The following is a 19,090-nucleotide window of genomic DNA, read 5'->3' as shown; positions in this document are numbered from 1 at the left end:
CAATTAGAAATGGTCTCCACATATCGGACACTCCTCTTGAATAGAAAATGTAGTCAGTGTTTTATAGCAACAACCCATGAACAATCCGTAATAAGAGACATAACAGTAAAAGTAATAATCAAGAGCAATGTAATGATAGGAGGATGATCACAATGACTTTAACGCTATTAAAACAATTAATACTGCCAGTTCTACTACCACAGACCCAAGAAGTTGGGAGATTCCGGTACATATTTCTCAAATTCCTTGTCAAATGACAAGGTATCAGGACCTTCTTCCTGGGGTATCTCAGGCTCTGAGCCCTATGCTCTCAGCAAGAAAATTTTTTGATAAGGCAAAAACAGGCAGCCTGTGGCATAGAAAGTGAAACCAACTAGGTCCAGGTCATTGGGGATGTTGGGAACTTGTGTGCATATCCCAGTGGGGGGGCTTCAAAGAATGAAGGTGGAAGGAGGGCTCTCTGGGGCTGGCCAGCCACATGATACCCATCAGATTTCAAGTATTTGGCCAGCCCTGGGTGCATGCAAAGAAGGCAGGAGCCAGACCCACAGCCAGTGTCCATGAACCATGCTATGACTCCCAGTAAACCCCAGCATTTTCTTAGCCTTAGCATCCCATTGCCTTTCTTCCACCTCTTCCATCCAACTACTGGAGGTCTAGGTAACCATATTTGCATATAGAGGCTCTGGGCTGTTGGAGGGTGAGCCTCTGTCAACCAGACCAGCAGGGGTGACAAAGGCCAGCAGAGGAGTTTCATACTGCTTTTGAGTGAACCTAGAAAGTACTGAAGTTGCTGGAGTAGGTGGGCAGTCACCACCCAGTGCCTTCATAGGCAAGTTCCCCTTTTTTGAAACAAGGAGAGGACTTTAAACATTTCCAGGGACTCAGTTTGGCTGAGATTGCCCAATGGTGGTTCCCTGACGCTGAGCTGAAGTACAAAATTCTTAGGATATTTGAGCAGGTGTCAGCTGAAACCTCTCCAGGAAGAAAGACAAGAGCTGCTCCTTGGTTCCCAAGTAGACTCAAAAACATTTGACGATTCTGGCCATCCAAGAACAAAATCCCTATGTCTTCCCGCTCATCACAGGAGTTATCTGGACCTACAGGAGCTCTCATAAAGTTTTATTAGAGATTCAGTTAGGTCATGGGAAGCCTGGTTGTAATCAAGTTTTCACATGATCGGGTCTCAGGGTCTGAGCTGAAGCAGATAATTCTGAGGATGCTTCAGTTCAGGATAACTTTCTCCATCATCTTCACGGAGGCGAGTGATCCCTGGGCTCCCAAGTGTTTTTTAAAAACTTTGGGGAGGTTCTGGTGGATCAAGGATGCCCCTAAATGGCTGCAGATTGCAATGTAGAGAGGGTTTCTGGGAGGGGTTCAGAGGGAAAACCAGGCATACCCCGGTTAACACACTGAAATGAGGATGCAGTAGAGATGGAGGAGATAAAAAGAGAAGGTAGAGCTACTTGGGGAGGGAACCTGAGCTCCATGAATAGGGACCAACTGTCAACCCCAACTGTCAAAGTAGACAAGCACATCTCCCTACCTCTCCCCACTACCCCCAGTCCTTTTCCCCTGGGTGTTCAGGCACAGCCGAGGTCAGTGCTTGCTTTGGAAGTGCTGCTGTCTAGAGAGCGCTACAGAGTTCCTGTCCTGCTCAACGTGTCATTCTCCCCAGGGCTCATTCTTTTCTCATTTTTAATATATCTGATTTTGTTTCCCCTTTTTCTGTGTTTCAATCCCAACCTCTCTGCCTTTGTTCGAACCTCTTAAAAAGTCCAGTCTGATCAGGTATGTCTATCAATCTCTTCATCTTGTAGAACTCTGTCTCAAGAGATTCCTGAGGTGTCACAACCAATATTGTTGCCAGCTGTGCATGTTGCTCACTGGCACATGGAGATGTCTCTTGGCTCTCATCCTGGGATTCCCAGGAGAGTGTTCTCTTGAGTTTTCCACTAGTTTCCTATTGTCACTGTAGTGAATTACCATACACTTAGTAACTAAAAACAACAGAAAATTATTCCTTTTTTTTTTTTTTTACAGGTTTGCAGGCTTAAAACCTACAATAAGTCATTTTAATAGTCGTGTGGTGGTATCTCACTGGAGAAACCCCTGTGGATTCTCTTTGTTTCTTACATACTTCATTGTCTCATTTGATGGAAATATTTTGCTGCAATTTTCACAATTGGCCTTGGTTCTTTAAAATCAAGTAACTTTGCCGAGCAAAATTATATATGGAGAAAATATAGAAGTGATGTATACGGAATTGTTTCAGTGAAGATCTAGTAGGTTCCTTGAGAATAGAGAGTGTGCCCCATTTGTCCATATGCCTGCAATGTGTGTTAATAAAAAACTCCAGGACCACCTTCATCATTACTCTTCCCCCATTTTGAGTTACTGTCATTGGTAATTAAGCGCTGTTGTTACCTCTGTGTTTACTTCTTACATTTCAGCAAACCCTAGTTTTTTGTTCATCAAAACAAATGAATAAATATCCTACCTCAAGTGTAATAATATTGCCTATTTCTCCTTGAATATACGTGGCCAGGACTTTTAGATACTGGCTGTTCTCTTTTATACTTCCAGTTATTTCCTTGGTCAAAAGCAGGGAGTCTGATGCAGGCTATGGTAAGGCATGGCTGGACAGGATGGTTAAGACCTCTAGTTCCTGTTTCTACCCTTAATGTAGAGGGCACATTCGGTTTGGGAGTCAGCTGGAATCTCAGGAGGAATCCATTTGAGAAGACCAGAGTTGAAAGGAAACAGGGGGAGCCAACGGTGGAATAAAGCCATAAAAAAAAGAGTTAAGCCCCAAAGATCAGTTGTATGGAGCTAATTTTCTTAGACTCATTTTTCCTTATAAGTAGATCCTTATCATTTCCCTCTGCCTGGGCCCAAGAGCGGTATCATGGCTCTGTCATGCTATTATCTGAAAGACACTAACTCTTGGAGAATATAAGCAGAGGAGGTTTGGAGACAAATAACACTATTAGGAAAATGCCCCATTTTCTGTTACCCATATCCTGTTCTGTTTCAGTGATGAAGCAAAGATGGTTCTAAACACCTGGAAAGCCCCTGACTGCAGTTCATCCAAGTCCATCCCACCAGACCTAGGGTGTGATGCACACAATCAGAAGGGAGCATTCAGGTACCAGGGAACTATGGTTCTCTCCAACACTGACTATCCCATAGGACGTAGTGGGATGTAGGTAGTGTACGTAGTGGAGACTTTGGCCTATGTGTAGGATTGTCTAAAGTGCTCAGCTTCTCAAACTGAATAAGTCTTTTATAAATTTGTTTTGTGACCTGAGGAGACTTGGTTCAAAAAAGAATAGATTGGCAAAGGTGATGATCATGGTTCTCATGGGTGAAGGCGTCTATACAGACAGTTGGAAAATGACTTCATTTCAGTCTGCACCTCACCAGACTATAGAATATCTCTGTTTGCATAATGAGGACATTTCAATACCTCCCTACAGGTATCTGGGTACAGGGGTTTCCTATGATAGCAGAACGGCCTTCAAGGGAGGACAGAGAGCCTTGTTAGTTTGGATGTTCATAGAAGTGGGCAGTTTTGAATGGAAGTAATTGTCAAATGGGAACGTGAGCTACGGACACTTTGGCAATAGAATGGAACAGCAATCTTTCAGGTCAGTTAAAGTGATTTTGACTAGGTTGACAAGAATTTGGTCTGAACGAGGGCAGGGTATTTTGTCTGAGAACTTGTTTCAGACTCTGCTAACTACAGTCAAACTCAGTCATTCTGTTCTGAGCTCCCACAGGCTTCCCATCAGGCTGTGGAAACTGCCATGTTCTATGTTAGTTTGCTGGACATGTATCTTCCAATGAAAGTCTGAGCTTCTAGGGCACCTGGGTGGCTCAACTTTTAAGCATGTGCGTTTGGCTCAGGTCATGATCCTGGAGTCCAGGGATCCAGCCCCGCTTTGCTCAGCTGGAGTCTGCTTCTCCCTCTGCCCCTGCCTTCCCACTTGTGCATGCCAGCTCTCTCTCAATTTATAAATAAATAAATAAATAAATAAATAAATAAATAAATAAATAAATCTATCTATAAAGTCTGAACTTCTGTTCCCCGAGCAAGGAAGTGAGCCATTTGTTAATTTCCTCTCAATATCTCCTTTTCAATAAGTGCAGGACGGTGAAATACCACTGGGCTCAAAGACAGACTTCTAGATTTGAGTTCTGAAGCTCCACTCTGGCTTCTAACTGGAAGTGTGGGACACAGAACCAGGGCACTTTCAAATCTTAGATGCTCCTCTGGTCGGTGATCTATAGTTGCCAAACATCACTATGCAGGAGATTTGACTGGACATGTGGTTTTAAAAATTCAGATTCTTTATTTAAGAATTCCGAATATGAAAGTGTTAGAGTCCGGAACAGAGCTCTGTTTTTCAAAAATATTCTAGGTGACTAGAATCAACTTTCTAAAAAACATTTTATTTATTTATTCATGATAGACACTGAGAGAGAGGCAGAGACACCGGCAGAGGGAGAAGCAGGCTTCCTATTGGGAGCCCGATGTGGAACTCGATCCCAGGACACCGGGATCATGATCTGAGTCAAAGGCAGATGCTCAACCATTGAGCCACCCAGGCATCCCTAGGTGACTAGAATCAATTTGGCTCTGGAAACCCTGATTTATATTACCTCCAAGGCCACTTCTAGCTCTAACATTTTAACATTCTAAGAATTCTTATAAATCTGAGTGTTACCCTTATTAGTTTTTATGATTGAACAACAAACACGGTGTGTGTGTGTGTGTGTGCATGTGTGTGTGCATATATCCATAATATGTAGCATGAAGTGTAGAACGATATCCAATCCCCAATTCTAGGTAAATGAGAACAATGTTAGTGAGTAGAGAGAAGGGAGAAAAAGTTATCGCACAATTTGCACATACTGGGGAATAGTATGTACATTTATGCTGTGAGGGAATTGTGTGATTTGTAAGGGACAATAAGCCTGAAGAAGTCATTTTTAACTTGAGTCCCTGAGTAAGTGGTAACAATATTTACTAAGATCTGGAATAGGAAATGAAGATCAGTTTTGGAAAGGAAAGGATAAACTGCAATAAAAAGTAGTTATTTAGGGGTGCCCATCAGAGATCCAGTTAGGGAAGACCAATGCCCTGTAAAACTTTAGCATGAAGTTAAAGTTGGAAATACAGTGTAGGATTTTATCAGACAAAGCTCATTTAGGTCAACAGAAATCATGCTGAGTATTCCGAACATGAAATTAATGCAAAGGATTGCTTACACAGGTAGCAGATGGTCAAACGTCGACAGAGATTATTAACTACAGGCCCAGAGGAGCAAATGGGAAAGACGCTCTCAGCGGCAGGGGTCTGAAATCCTGGTGTTAGCTACCTACAGCTGGGGCTGGATGTATGAGTATGGGACACAGCACAGCTGGTGCTCAGACCTCTAAGTCAAGAACAGCTCATGAATGATGCTTAAGACTTTAAGGAAAGTGCGCTCCATGACTGGGGCCCAGACAAGTGGGGTGGGGACATCCTGCAGACAATGTTCAGACTTTTGAGGAGAAGATACGGCTGAGCAGGGGCCATGGAGAACCAGGGTACACAGCCAAACAGGTTGTGGCCCAGCTGGGCCTCTTAATGGGTGCACCCCCTGGGTGCTGCTAGTTCCTTCAAGGGATCTTGCAAGGCTGCTGAGAAAGCCAAAAGGAGTTGGAGCCTGGAGCCAACCATCTGTTGCTGTTGGGGTGCTGCTGGCCAGAGCCGGAAATGGAAGGGAGAGTCTCACCCTTCATCTTAATTTCCTGCCTACTGCCAATGTCTTGCATTAAAGGGGCTAATGGGAAGCAACTGGCCTCCAGGTCTGGTGGATGCAGTGTGCAGGGCATCCATGCACTGCCGTGGAGTGAAGTAGAGAATGGAGGCCTGGAGCCTGGAAGGGCTGGTGAGTAGGTAATGCCACATCAACAGGAGAGGCTGAAACCACGGGAGCTCGTGGAATTGCTTAGAGACATGTGTAATATGAGGATGGATGAAACCAGGGTGTGTGCAAACCCAGGAAAGGGAGAACATAGGAGAACAGGGAAGGAGAGGAAGAAAGGAGCTGAAAGACTTCTATCCTCGAGGGCAGAAAGACAGGAATGAAGGAGGAGACAGACCACATTGTGAAATGCTCACGAAAGTACCAAGGTAACAAAAAATACCAACCATCGATTGCTGAGGGTGCCCCTGGAATCTTTAGAAAGCGCATGGTGACTGACACATGTCTAAGAAGTCATGGTCTCCTCATTAAGAGAAATCCCAGCAGCATGAAGGTGGTAGAGGATGTTTCTGTAAGTCGAGAAGCAGAGGAAGACATTATACACACCACTGTTAATTTTGGAAGGAAAGGGGAGAGAAAAAAAAAAAAAAAAACCAGAAAGAACAGGGGAAGAGACCTAAATACATTTAGATTCTCAAAGGCAGTTAGTTTTATCTGAGGCCTGGGTAAACAACTTCTGGGAAGACCCCAGGACCTGTGATACCTGCAAAAAGAGAGCTTTTTCCCCCCCACTCGGCTCTTGCGTAGGTTTCAGAATAAAAAAATCAGCCCATTAGCCATGAAGATATGTAGCTGCGCCAGAACATTTTTTAAAAACATGTTTTTATTTCTTATTTTCCAGCCTTTACAAATTGGCTCATCCTTGGAAGTTGTGTTTTATTCTGCTCTCCCTTATTTACATCTCTGCAGAAAGCAGGCTAATCAAATAGGTAAGGAAATTCTCCAGAGCAGAGCCAAGGGGCTGTGTTTCTTCTCTTCTGGAGCAGTGTGCTGTCAGTCTAGGATGACAGTGGCCTATGACATATATCTTGCTAGCCCTGAAACCTGGGAGTCTGAATTTTGGCAAATCAGGGCAAAAGCAAACCTGTATGCCGTTAGTATCATCCCGGACAAGCAAGGATCACAAGGTCACAGGAGGGATCTTGGAAAGTGTCCAATTCTTCTGCAGCTGTGTCCACTTCTTCTTCCACCCAGCTGCTCACCGGAGCTGCTAAAAAGTATTACGTGCTCAGGCTTCTGCTCTCAGTCAGGGCCCCGTTTTGTGGACATGCTAAGAACATAAGACCAAAAGCCAGAAGTCTTGCTGTGACTAAGCCAGCAACAGTGGTATCTGCTTGGGTCTCTATCTCCTCCGCTGTAATGAAGGTGTTGAATTAGACTATCTCTAGGAACCCTGCTCTTGAAGAGGCCATGACTGCTACATTCTCACTACAAGTGGCCAGCATGAAGATGCTACCCAACCTTTGGCCAGCTTAAACTTTGACACAGGCCCTTTTCATTATGGCACTTGATGTCCCAGATTGAAGAGGGAGGGGAAGCCATGCTAACAGCTATCTGTGAAGGAGCTGGAGAAGCATGAGCCAGCAGTACCACTAACGCGGCCACAATTTGTGTCCATCAGGTGGGCCATTTACTATGTGGTTGAGTCGTCTCATATTATAGACACCAGAGTCTGAACAACAAATACAGAGGTCACACCTCTGTCTGAAGCCAGGGTTTTAGAACTTTTCAACCATGGTCCCACCTTTCCATTCTCCCTGTTTCATCTGTTAATCTGCTCACTCACTTTATCAATCCATAAAATAATTAATGGGCCTCTGCCAGCAAGTGGGGATTCCAAAGGCCAACATAACACAGTGCCTTCCCACAGGCAGCTCACGGCTGACAGAGGGTATTTCTCTGCAGTGTCAGAAGCTGGATTGACAGCTTCATTCAAAGAATGCCCATGTGGGAGGTCAAGAGAAAAAATCCAGAAAAGTTTGCTGCATGGAGCTCACAGCCAGAGGATCTTTGCTTCTCACTTTCTGTAGCTCCTTCTTGGCTTTTAATTATTCTTCCTTTTTTTGCAGCAAAGTGGTGTCCGTTCAGCTCTACAGCCCCCAACCTTATCTTCAAAGGAAAGGCACTCAACTGCACAGCGACCATCCATCTTCTGGCACTGCATCCTTCTGCGTATAGCTCCATGAGCTGAGGGAAGAAAGCAAGGTCTCAGTTATCCAGTAATTGGTGACCAGAAAACAACATAACATCACCCAGGCCAAAATCACAATTCCCTCTTACTGAGTCTCCTGCAGACACGGAGTACATGCCTAGCGATCAGAAAAAGCACATGTCACCTGAGCAGCTGTATGGGAGCTCAGATACCCCGCACAACTTACACAGTGTCCCTACTGGGTATTCAATTCCCTCTGCCATAGTCATTTCTTGGATATCTAGAAGCAGAGCATGTCTTCCTGGGATGGAGGCAGTCTACTTTCTAATTTCAATAACATTCCTTCCCAATGTGTGATTGTTTTCATGTCTCCAAATTAATAGTCTCAGACATATAACAAAAGGTAAAGATGGTGCTGTTTATACTGTAGGCCGGTCAACGAGAGACCACATGCAACGATAGACCACAGCCATGTGGCTCTGGAGTTTCAAGATTTTAGGTGCAAAGATAAAAGAAACCTGAGGCTGATCCATTCTGTAAGAAATGTCAATGAAAAATGGGTTTAATTCTGGAATTCAGAGTGATGTGGACAACGAGTTTTTCTTCTAAACAAAGATTAAGCTGAAGAGAGTAAGGTATTTTGAGAGAAATGATTGAAAAAAGTTTTTGGTGATAGATGTTCTCAGGAGAAGTAATACAAAGAACTGGCAGTCACTCCCAAAGGGAACTTGTTCTGGGAAAATACAGTTTTGAGGAGGAGAAAGAACACATATTGCTGTCGTACCTGAGATAATGCCATGCTGAAGAAACACTGAACCTGTTCACGCCCCAGTTAGGACTCAGACCAACAGAAAGGAATTGCACAGCCTTAGATTTCTTCTCAAAGTAAGAGGAAATTTTTAAAATAGTCCAAAGTTGAACTTTGGATATTGTAATAGACTACGGAAATTCATCAGGCATTTAGCCAATCAATGACATGGAATACTCATAAGGCGTTTAAATACTTAATTGAGGCAGATAATAAGAATGAGAATGATGATTAAAGAACAATGATAAGCAGACAATAATAATAGTGTACTTTCTTGGGGCACAGAGGATGTGCCTGGCTTTGTTTAAGCAGATTATAGAAACAGAGGGATTGTTAAACCTTCCCCAACCAGTTACTTCTCACTTCAAACAATGAGTAATGGAATCTCTGGATAACACGAGGAGACTCAGCAAAAGACATCAGTCCCAGGCCCCGTGTCTCTGTATGGTTGCATGGGTAAGTTTGGACCAATGAAAGAGGAATCAAATGATGTAGATGCTTCTGTGCAATCTTTTTGATCATGAGCTTTACTTACTTTTCAGCCCTTCCTGTCAGAGCATCTTTAGAACCAGATGAAAGACACATGTTTAGGACACAAAGTTGACCTTCCTCCCTAGGCTCAAAGTAACTAGATGGACAAGAGTCTTCTTTCTAACCATAATAGTCAACTTACCTGTTTTTTGGATTTTTCCCTAAAAGAAAAATTAACTATTTTTTTCATTTACTCTCTTTTTAAATGTCTTTGTTAAAATAAGTTTGCCTCTAATTAACATAACATGTATCTTAATCTTTCAAACAATCCTATTATTATTATTATTATTATTATTATTACCCCTTCTAGAAAGGAGACTGAAGCACAATGGTTCACACAACTTAGAAGGATTAGACCTGAGATCCAACTTCAGGTGTTTTGGTGTAAAAATATCTGTGTTCATTACCTCTTCTACTGATCATTGAACTCACTTCCAGCTCTGTGATTCTGTGTGGTTGTTGTGATTGTGGCGCTCCTAATTTGAGCCCACACTAGGCTTGTTGTTAGGATTCAAATGTACCTGAGCTGAATTTGGGAACAAGAAGCCCTTAATGAGTCAGAGACTTTTGAATGGGAATGGAGAAGATGGCTTAAAATGTGTTTCTCTACCTGGATCCATTGTCTGACCTTCAAGAGAAGACTGGAGCAGAAACCAAGTAACTGACCTGATAAATGAGACTTTGAAATGTAAGGGCATGTTTTTATACCTGTTTTCAAAAGTTCAAAGTGAAGAACATTTCCCAAGATGGCCCTTCTGATCCCACGGTTAGAACCACGGTTCTACTTCCATCGCTTTTTTTTATAGTCTGCCTCATTTATGGCACTTATGAGAACTGTTTTGTGTTATAGTTTTAATGAATCTTCCCATCTCACCCATTCACTTATTTGTATATTTGAAATTTATCAAATACCTATTTACTATTCTGGGGAACCTATTTTTTACCAACACAGAAATAATAAAATAATAAACTTCAAGTAAATTAAGCATGAAGATCTTACTCTAATTACATTTTTTTACCTCCACTTTACCTACTTTTTCTATAATGCCCAAACAATTGCTTATTAAGTTTTATATGTATTGGTTTGGTAGGCCTATTGAGGCCTGATTGTGTAATAAGTAAGTGCAAAAACCAGGAAATCATGAAGTAGTAAAATACTTCATAATACATGAGGAACCCCCACTAGTAATGACTTAATAACAGAAGTATAGTTGAGAAGGGATGGATATAAAAGTTTCTTGGTGGGGGGCGATGGCACCTGAGTGTCTCAGCTGGGCATCAGACTCTTAATTTTGGCCCAGGCTGTGATCTCAGGTCATAGGATCAAGCGCCACATCAGGCTCTGCGTTCACTGGGGAGACTGCTTGAGATTCTCTCTCTCCCTCTACCCCTCTTCCACCTCTCTCTCTCTCTCTCTAAAATAAATACATCTTTTAATTTCTTAGGGATAGAGTCTTGGCAGTACTGAGCAAAAAGAGAGCATTTCAAAGCTCTCAAAGATGTAAAAGCAAACCAATCAAGATGTTAGTTGTTTAAATGATATAATTTTCTATAAGTGTGTGAGAACTAGAAAGAAATTCTAACTAATCTAAGATTAGGAGATTTGGACCAACTAATAAAACATAAAAATAGGAAAAAAAATACAAAAAACGACACTAATAATCTCTTATCATAAGTTTTTTTTTTTCTCATTTAGGCTACAAAAGCTATACTTCTCTAAATTAACACATGTGATTGAAATTTGCCTCTGAAATTTTCTCTCATTTTAGAGCTATCACTTGGGCACACGCTGAAGCTGTGTGGACGATTACAGAAGATGGAAAGAGAGCTAACTGTAAAGAGAAGTCTGAATCCCTTGGTGGAGCTTTGGGGTAAATTAACCAGACACCCTTCTGGGTGGAGATAGTCCAGCTCAGTAGTTTTGTGTTTAAGCTCAAGAAAAGATTTCTAGTAACTGCTTTGTGCTGGGACATTTTTAGAATACAGGGATTAGTCATGCACTTTTCTAAAGTCTGAACTTTCTTCTCAAAAGACAGATTGCCACCCTTACATCTATTAGGATTTCCCTCTTACCTGAGAAAATGTGAGCAAGGAGAATGAGAGCAGCAGAAACAAAGAAAAAAATTCTCATGGCTCCAGACATCAGTAGAGAGAGGATAAAGGAGGTATAGTTGCTAGAATCCAGCTCTTTTATCAAGGGAAGTTGATTAAAACAAGTTCTACAGCTATGAAAGGGCTGGAAGTCAACTTCAGTTTGAAATGTCCATTAAAAAGAAGCTATTTTTCATGCTCCACTGAGTAATGTGTGGGCTGCCGGATCAGGAGTTACCTCAATGATGTCTATCAGAGAGTAAGGCAGACAGCTAGCCCCTCTGCCTGGATTCCTACATTCTATGTCTCTGCCTAGACATCTATTCCCTGAAGCCCCATCTCAGGTGCCTACACTTCCAGAAGATCTATAACCCCCACTGCTTTTCTTCTTTAAGATGTTACTTGCAACTTGGTCTCTTATAAGATTAACTTGGTGGTTACTAATGGGTACCTGTTATAATTGCTTTTCAAAAATTATAGTATGTGAAGAATTTTTATCCATCCAGTTTGACTATCAGCTCAACAAAGGAAACCAATTCTCCTTCCATCCTTCTCTTTCCATTGATTCCTCATAAAGTGCTTTGCAGCAATAGCCATTCAAAATATACAGGTTCTTAGACTTAATTGATAGCTGTCTAATTAGGGAAACTCTTGAATAGTCAAACAGTTAATTCACAAATCTTACTAAACGTTTAAAGTTTTTACATTTGTAAATATTATTATTAAGGATAATGGTATTATGACAAAATATGATCATACCTCATATGTTATGGGAATAGCTTTCATTCAACAAATATGGGTTGGAGAACTATGTAGATGTTTATGCACATTTTACTAAGAAATTTGAATTTTATCCTAAAATCAAAGGGAAACTATTGAAGGATTTTTAAGCAGGGGGGGTTATTTGAAAGATTAAAACTCAAATGAGGAGTTCCATTTTAAATAAAGAAAAGTGAGCTCCTGACAAGTAGACCCTCCCACTAATAACAAGTGAAACTGTGGGGAAAAAATTACCTGAAGAATATGAAATTTGAAATAAATACAGGCGTATTTAACTTTTTGGAAAAAAAAGTTAGAACTTGGAAAAATTAAACAGCAAAGAGTACATTCTTTCTGATTGCAATGTGGCATGGAGAGGCTAACTCAAAACAAACAAAAATATCTATCCTCTTTCTGAACTTATAAAGGCAGAGTCAAGGAAGACCATGGTTGCTGGACATGAAGTCTCAGAGAAGGGAGCTTAGGTTCTTTCTATGAACTCTCCCCATGACTTCTGGGGAGAACCGTGCATGCATCTGATTAAGGTAAAACAAAACAAGATAAACACACAAATACCTCTGAGATTTGAGCTGCTGCTCATTACAGACTAGGCAATACTTGTCAATTGAGTTTAATAGAATTACTTTCCTGTTCAAATAAAAAATTCAGCCTTCTTCAGAGGATGTAGCATATTCATATCCTCTTCAGCACAACATTCACAGTGTCCAGGACTTCAATGATGTTGAAATAATCAGACAAATGTCTTTAATATATTCATTTTAACATGCTCCAAAAGTAAAGAAAATGCACTTGCAATGAGTATTAAACATGGGAAATGTCATTAGAGAACAGAAAATAAAAAGAAATGTTGGTACTAAAAGATATAATACCTGAAAAAGATTAACTGAATAAATTTGATAGCATAGAAAATATGACAGGATCAAGAGTCACTGAATCAATAAAAATTATGCAACTTCTAGATCAGAGAGAAAAAAGATTGAGAAAAATAGACCTTTGAGGGTCTGAGGGATAATTATCAAAAGCTAGAGCACACAGGTCATTGGAGTCTGAGAATGAGGAGAGAAACCGAATGCATTAAAAAGTAGTTCAAGGAAATAATGTCTGAAAACTCGTAAATTTGGTGAAGGCACAAGCTGACAAAACCAGGAAGCTACTTGAATCACAAAGAATATAAATACTATGCTCAGGCACATTAAAGTCCAGAAAAGGGAGAAAATTGTGAAAGTGCCCAAAGGAAAAAAAAAAACACATCCAGTTCAGGGAAAAAGCAATTGGCTTCTCCTCAGAATTGAAAGAGGTCAGGTGACTGTACACACACCTTGCAGCAGCTGAAGGAAAACAAGCACAACACTGCCACAGCCCCAAACTCCATCTGCAGGAAAGATTCCCTTAAAAAGGGACGATAAAATAAACATGTATTCAGGGCAAAGAAAATTGAAAGAGTTTTTCTCTAGGAGAGATTCCCTACAGTTACTATAAAAGGAAATTCTTCAGTCTGAAGGGAAATACCACAAGGAAATGTGGTTTTCAGGAAAATGAAAAACATCAGAAATGATAAATATCAGTGTAAGTACTTAAAAAATACATTGTCTTTTAATTTATTTGAAATTTATGTGACTTCTTAAAGCAAAATCTGTATTGCCTTGTGAGTTTATACTGTATGTGGATGTGATACATACAAAATATATAGCAAAAAGACTATGAGAATAGGAAGAAATAGGTCTGCCTATATGATTACAAGCCTTCCAAATTTTAAAGGAAGTGGATTAACATCAACCCTAAGTTGGATGTGTATTGATAATAGCAGTGAAGCCATTAATTATAATACATATATTATAATGCAAATGTTGACACAAATATCCCAGTAATCTGAAGAAGATAAGAGAGAGAGAACAGAGGAACAAAATCAAGGAGAACACACATGTCAAAAATAGTCAATTGATAGACCAACATCTTACTAATCTATCATTAATTATGTAAAAATGTTAAGGGACTGAATATTCTCCTTAAACAGCAGAGATAATCATATGGATTAAATAGGAAGACAAAGCTACATGTTATTTTCCATAATGGAATCTTCTCTCCAAACATGTTTTTCCTTTGAGATAATTATAGACTCACAATAAGTTCCAAAAATGGTACAGAGAGGTCTTAGGCACCCATCACCCAGCCTACTCCAATGGGGACATTGTCCATAATTGTGAATTGTCAAAGCCAGGAAATAAAGTGGCAGAGTAACCTCAGATCACAAATTATAAGGAAAGCATTAAATATCAAAAGATAAAGACAGGCTGAAAACACATGAATGGAAAAACATAAACTATGAAAATATCTAGAGTAAGGAAGCTGGAGTGCCAATATTCATTTCAGATAAAAAAGAATATCATCAAATGGAGAGTGGGATGCTGCCGTACACTTTTACACAATAACTGGATGGACTAAAATGGGGAAACACAGTTCTACAATGAGAGAGAAGATTTTGATGTCATTCTTTCCAGCAAAGGGTAGACCCAAAATTAACAAACACAGGTTTGATGTAAACAGCACTACCACCACGTTGACTGAGTTGGTATTTATGGAATAAAACACAAAATGACTGCAAAACACACATACACACCTTTTTCAAGTACATATGACACATTCATCAACACAGATCACATACTAGGCTATAAAACACATATACCTTTGTTGAACTATTGATTTCTCTCTTCAATGTGTCAGTTCCCACTTCATGTATTTCGTGCTCTTGTTAGCTTTATACACGCTTATAATGGTCATGTCTTCTTAAGGGGTTGACCTGTCTACCACAGTATGCAGTTCTCTTGTCTCTAGCTCCATCTTTTTCCATCCTTCTACTTTTGACCTCTTCATTCATTGAATCCAGTGTGTCCCTTTCACACAGGCACACAGCATATAGTTGGATCTTTAAAAAGATTTTTAAAAAACCTTTCTGCTAGGTTCTAACTGGAGTATTTAATCCATTTGCATTTAATACCATAATTGATGAGGTAGGATTTATATCTGCCATTTGCTATTGTAGTTTTCTTTTTTATTATTATGCATTTATTTATCTATGGCTGGGCAGGAGAGAGAGGGAGAGCTAAAGTGGAGGGTGGGAAGGCACAGTGGGAGAGAGAGAATTCCAATAAGGCTCTGTGTTGGGCTCAGATTCACAATCCTGAGATCATGACCTGAGCCAAAATCAAGAGTCAGAAGCTTAACCAGCTAAGCCACCAGGTGTCCCCGCTCTTTGTTTTCCAAATTTCTCCTCCACCCCCCTTTCCTGCATTACTGACTTCTTTTGTGTTAAAGAGATATTTCCTGAGGTACCATTTGAATTTCCTTGTCAAATATCAGTGACTCTTGATCCTGTCATATTTTCTATGCTCTCGAATCTATTCAGTGAATCTTTTTCAGGTATTAAAACTTTCAGTATCAACATTTCTTTCTATTTTCTGTTCTCTAGTGATATTTCCCTTGTTTAATTAATTATGGCACTATGTATGTTTATGTTGTAAATGAATTTGCAATTAATTTTAAACAACTAGATTCCAATGGTGAACAAAAGCATTATTCTGTTTAGCTGGGTTTTCTCCCCTTTCTTTTGTGCTGTCAGATAGAAGTAGGAGTTTTAAAGTACAAGACACACTCTGGGTGGCCCTGAAGGAGAAACCTGCCATTTTATGGAAAGAGCCACAGGTCAGGGAATGCCAGGCAGCTTCTGTGTGCTCAGCACAATGCCCGGCCGACATCCTGCAAGAAGACAGCAACCCACTGCAGGCCAACAACACAAGTGACACAATTTTTCCTGACAGCCCCAGGGGGATGCAAGGGGATCTGTTGCCTCAGATTACATCAAAGTCCCAGCTGACCCAATGCTGTCAGTCTCCTGAAACCCTGAGCAGGGGTCCAGATACACCATGCCTGGACATTGGACCCACAGCACTCTTCGAGAGGGTGTGCTGTTTTAAGCAGCTAACTTTTGTGGTACTTTGTGACACAGTGAAATAAATGAGTCCAGCAGTCTTCCAAGGTAGATCTCTTTGGGGGAGCACATTAATGTGTTCTTGCAAGGCTCCTGTTGGTTCATGGCATTGCACAGTTTCGTGAATGGTTGATGTTCTTTCTGGTTGATCATATGAATTTTCCTCCACCCCAGCAATGTATCCAAAAATGACTTACTACTGAGTCCCTTTGATTTAGGAGGTCACATTATTTGGGAATATTCCCTTTAGGATGGTTTCAGCCCAGCGGTCTTTTTTTTTTTTTTAATTTTTTGTATTCAATCATGAGAGACAGAAAGAGAGAGAGAGGCAGAGAAACAGGCAGAGGGAGAAGCAGGCTCCCTGAACCTGATAGTTCTGCAAATGTTATAAGATGAAGGTGGAAGGGCGACCTTTTGGTTGTAAAAGATCCTTGAAAGTAGAGGTGAAGTTAGGTTTAGTTCTGGTTTGGGCCTGGCAGTGGTAGTGTGTCCTCAGTAACTGCTCGATCTCTGCTTTCTTATTTGTCATATAGACATTCTAGAAATGCTTGTCTACACTGTAAACTATTCTAGTGGTCACATGGAGTAATTTAGGTAAGACCATTTCACCAAACACTATGTAGCCCATTAGTTATTTCTGTTGTTAATGTTCTTCCTGTAGAAGATGAGAGCACAGAGAGGGATTGGGGGCTCTTCATCTTGGACAGATCTTCCATAATGGTAATGAGATCTCCTTTATTTGATCCTTCCTAGACCAATAGCAGAGATTGGGATGCATTTTACTGGGTTTGGGACAGATCCGGTAAGAGATGGATGAGCATGTTCCCCAAACATTGCTTATTGGCTGGTACAAGCTTGATCCTCTAAACCTGCTTTAGTTAGCACCCTGAGACCAGCCACCAGGTCCAAATCTCTATGGCCAAAATTCCATTCCAGTAACAAAGAGATTTCTCTATGAAATGGCAAAGCAGGTATGATGCTGGCTACCAGAGGAAGAGAAGGCAGAGGCAGAAATCTGGGATTTCAGACAACTCTATTCTCACTGTCATTGCCATCACTCCTTGTCTCCAGAAGTCAGAGGAAGCTGACCGGCTACAGGTCCTAAAAGTAGAAATTATATGTGAGGGATTCAACTAAACTCCTGGAAATGGCTGGGAATATTCAAGTCCTGCTTGGCACCCTAAATTCAAATCATCACATTTTGGATTTTAAAATTAGTGCAGGAAATAAGGCTGTGTAAAACAGTATTCCCAGCTCCACCCATCTGCTGTGGAAGGACAGCAGAGCACAGGCTGCTTCTCTATTCTATTTCTGAAGGCCAGCACTCCCAGGAACCAGGGGGGAGGTTTACAAAAGACGGGAGGGGTGGGAATAGCAGTTTGCTTAGAAAATGCCACCACAGATTCAAGAAAATCCCATGAGAAGCTCAATGGGGAGATGACCATTCCCGTCAGTCTTAGGATGGTCCACAGAAGAGCCGACGGCTTTATCACCTGCCTCTTCACCATTCCATCCATTTGCGTTTACCTGGTAGAAACTGAGCCAAAATGAAGAGAAAGGCAAAGACCACACAAGACATCGTTCTGCTCAGGGTCACCTCTGAGGGAAGCCTCTTCAGAGCAGAGGTTTGGGGCCTCTGGGAGGACAGAAGACTCACTTATATTTGCAAGAAGTGGGGAACGTTCTTGGTCAGTGAAGTGAATCAATGAAGAAAGCACATTTATATGCTCCATTTCCCAGGATCAAGGCCCGATGTGATGGTCTCCATAAAGCCTGATCTTCGGAGAGTTCTGGCTGGGGGAGTGGAAGGAACAGGAGGCAGGAGCTGGAAAAGCAGGAGCCTCCCACTGATCCTCCTGGCCCAGCAAGTAGGAGCCTGCTACTCCCCTTCTCTCTCTCACAATTCAGTTTTCTCCTCCAAAGAATAAGGAGCAACTATGGTTACTGAGAGACAACACAGTTCCTTCTGCCAGCCTCAGGGTCTGTGTCCAGTTCGAGTGATGATGATTGGGACATGCTTGGGACACGGGGATTGCCCTGTAAGAAGAGCCCAGAAGCAGGCACTGTTCCATCTCTGGCTTTCCTTTGTGCTACCTGTGAATGTCCCCAGGAGCAAAGGGAAAGGGGTGGCAGTCATTTCACCAAAGGAGCTCTGAATCCCTGAGCCTGTACCAATGTCACCTGGCAGCACGAAGGCATAATTACCACATCCTTTTCGTTCTCCAAGAATCTGGGTATCAAAATTAACATTTATATCCCGGTACCCTCAAATGAGTCCCGTCCTATTGCCTCTGCTTATTCAAGGCTCTGCTCTTCATTTTGGGAAGGCAAGATGGGGGCACTGAACCACGTAGACTAAAGTCAGATTGGTTTAGCAAGTGTGTGACCTCGGTTGTGTAGTTTGTTGAACTAGTTTCTAAATCTTTAAATGGGGATGTAATAAAGTATGGACTTTATAGGATATTTAAAGGTCTCACTGAAATGATTATAAAGTGGCTACCGACTGTTCGCTTGGACTCAGTGCAGATGTACCTAGATCTGGGGTTGGGGTGTCTCAGGGCCTAGCATACCATTCACCCCTCCCTGAGATAAGCATGCCATGGTGTAGGTGGGCAACTTGGCAGGAACAGGCTCCAAGTCGCGGGGTCCTGGTTGAGATGCTGGCAGGTGTCCTTGCAGGGGGACTGGGAGGCGAGAGCCCAGGGAGGAGGCGGCGACAAGGGGCCATGTGTAGCGCGTCACAGATGGAGGCCTCGTAGGAACTCCTGCCCTAACAGGGATGAGGATGGTTCCCTACCGACATGCAGGCCTGTGCCCCGTAGTGATGAGCGGGTGGCGGGACACTCCCCCGTGTGCAGGCTCAGGTGAGGGCCCGCACTCCTGCACCTGTCAGCCCGGAGGCCAAACAGCCTCCCCTGGGGCAGTGA

At 41.8% G+C, this 19,090-nt stretch overlaps 1 protein-coding gene across 1 annotated transcript; it reads right to left on the bottom strand.

The window, feature by feature from the left end:
- Positions 1 to 7,860: 7,860 nt before the first annotated feature.
- On the bottom strand, positions 7,861 to 11,450 carry LOC140599504 (beta-defensin 107A-like). Its single transcript, XM_072762650.1, has 2 exons — positions 11,381 to 11,450; positions 7,861 to 8,003 (listed from the first exon to the last, which is right to left on the bottom strand). The coding sequence occupies exons 1-2, from the start codon at positions 11,448 to 11,450 to the stop codon at positions 7,861 to 7,863; spliced, it is 213 nt and encodes a 70-aa protein (XP_072618751.1).
- Between the last annotated feature and the right edge of the window lie 7,640 nt (positions 11,451 to 19,090).

Source organism: Vulpes vulpes, chromosome 7 (genome assembly GCF_048418805.1).
Source record: "Vulpes vulpes isolate BD-2025 chromosome 7, VulVul3, whole genome shotgun sequence".
NCBI classification, from domain to species: Eukaryota; Metazoa; Chordata; class Mammalia; order Carnivora; family Canidae; genus Vulpes; species Vulpes vulpes.
The sequence above is the reverse complement of the archived record's forward strand: the minus strand, read 5'-3'. Positions and strand labels throughout refer to the sequence as shown.

Bases quoted from the DNA above. Each gene is read 5' to 3' on its own strand.
- LOC140599504 (XM_072762650.1), bottom strand. From the start codon at position 11,450: ATGTCTGGAGCCATGAGAATTTTTTTCTTTGTTTCTGCTGCTCTCATT. The intron at 8,004-11,380 runs GTAAGAGGGAAA...TTCTTCCCTCAG, and splicing joins CCTTGCTCACATTTTCTCAG to CTCATGGAGCTATACGCAGA.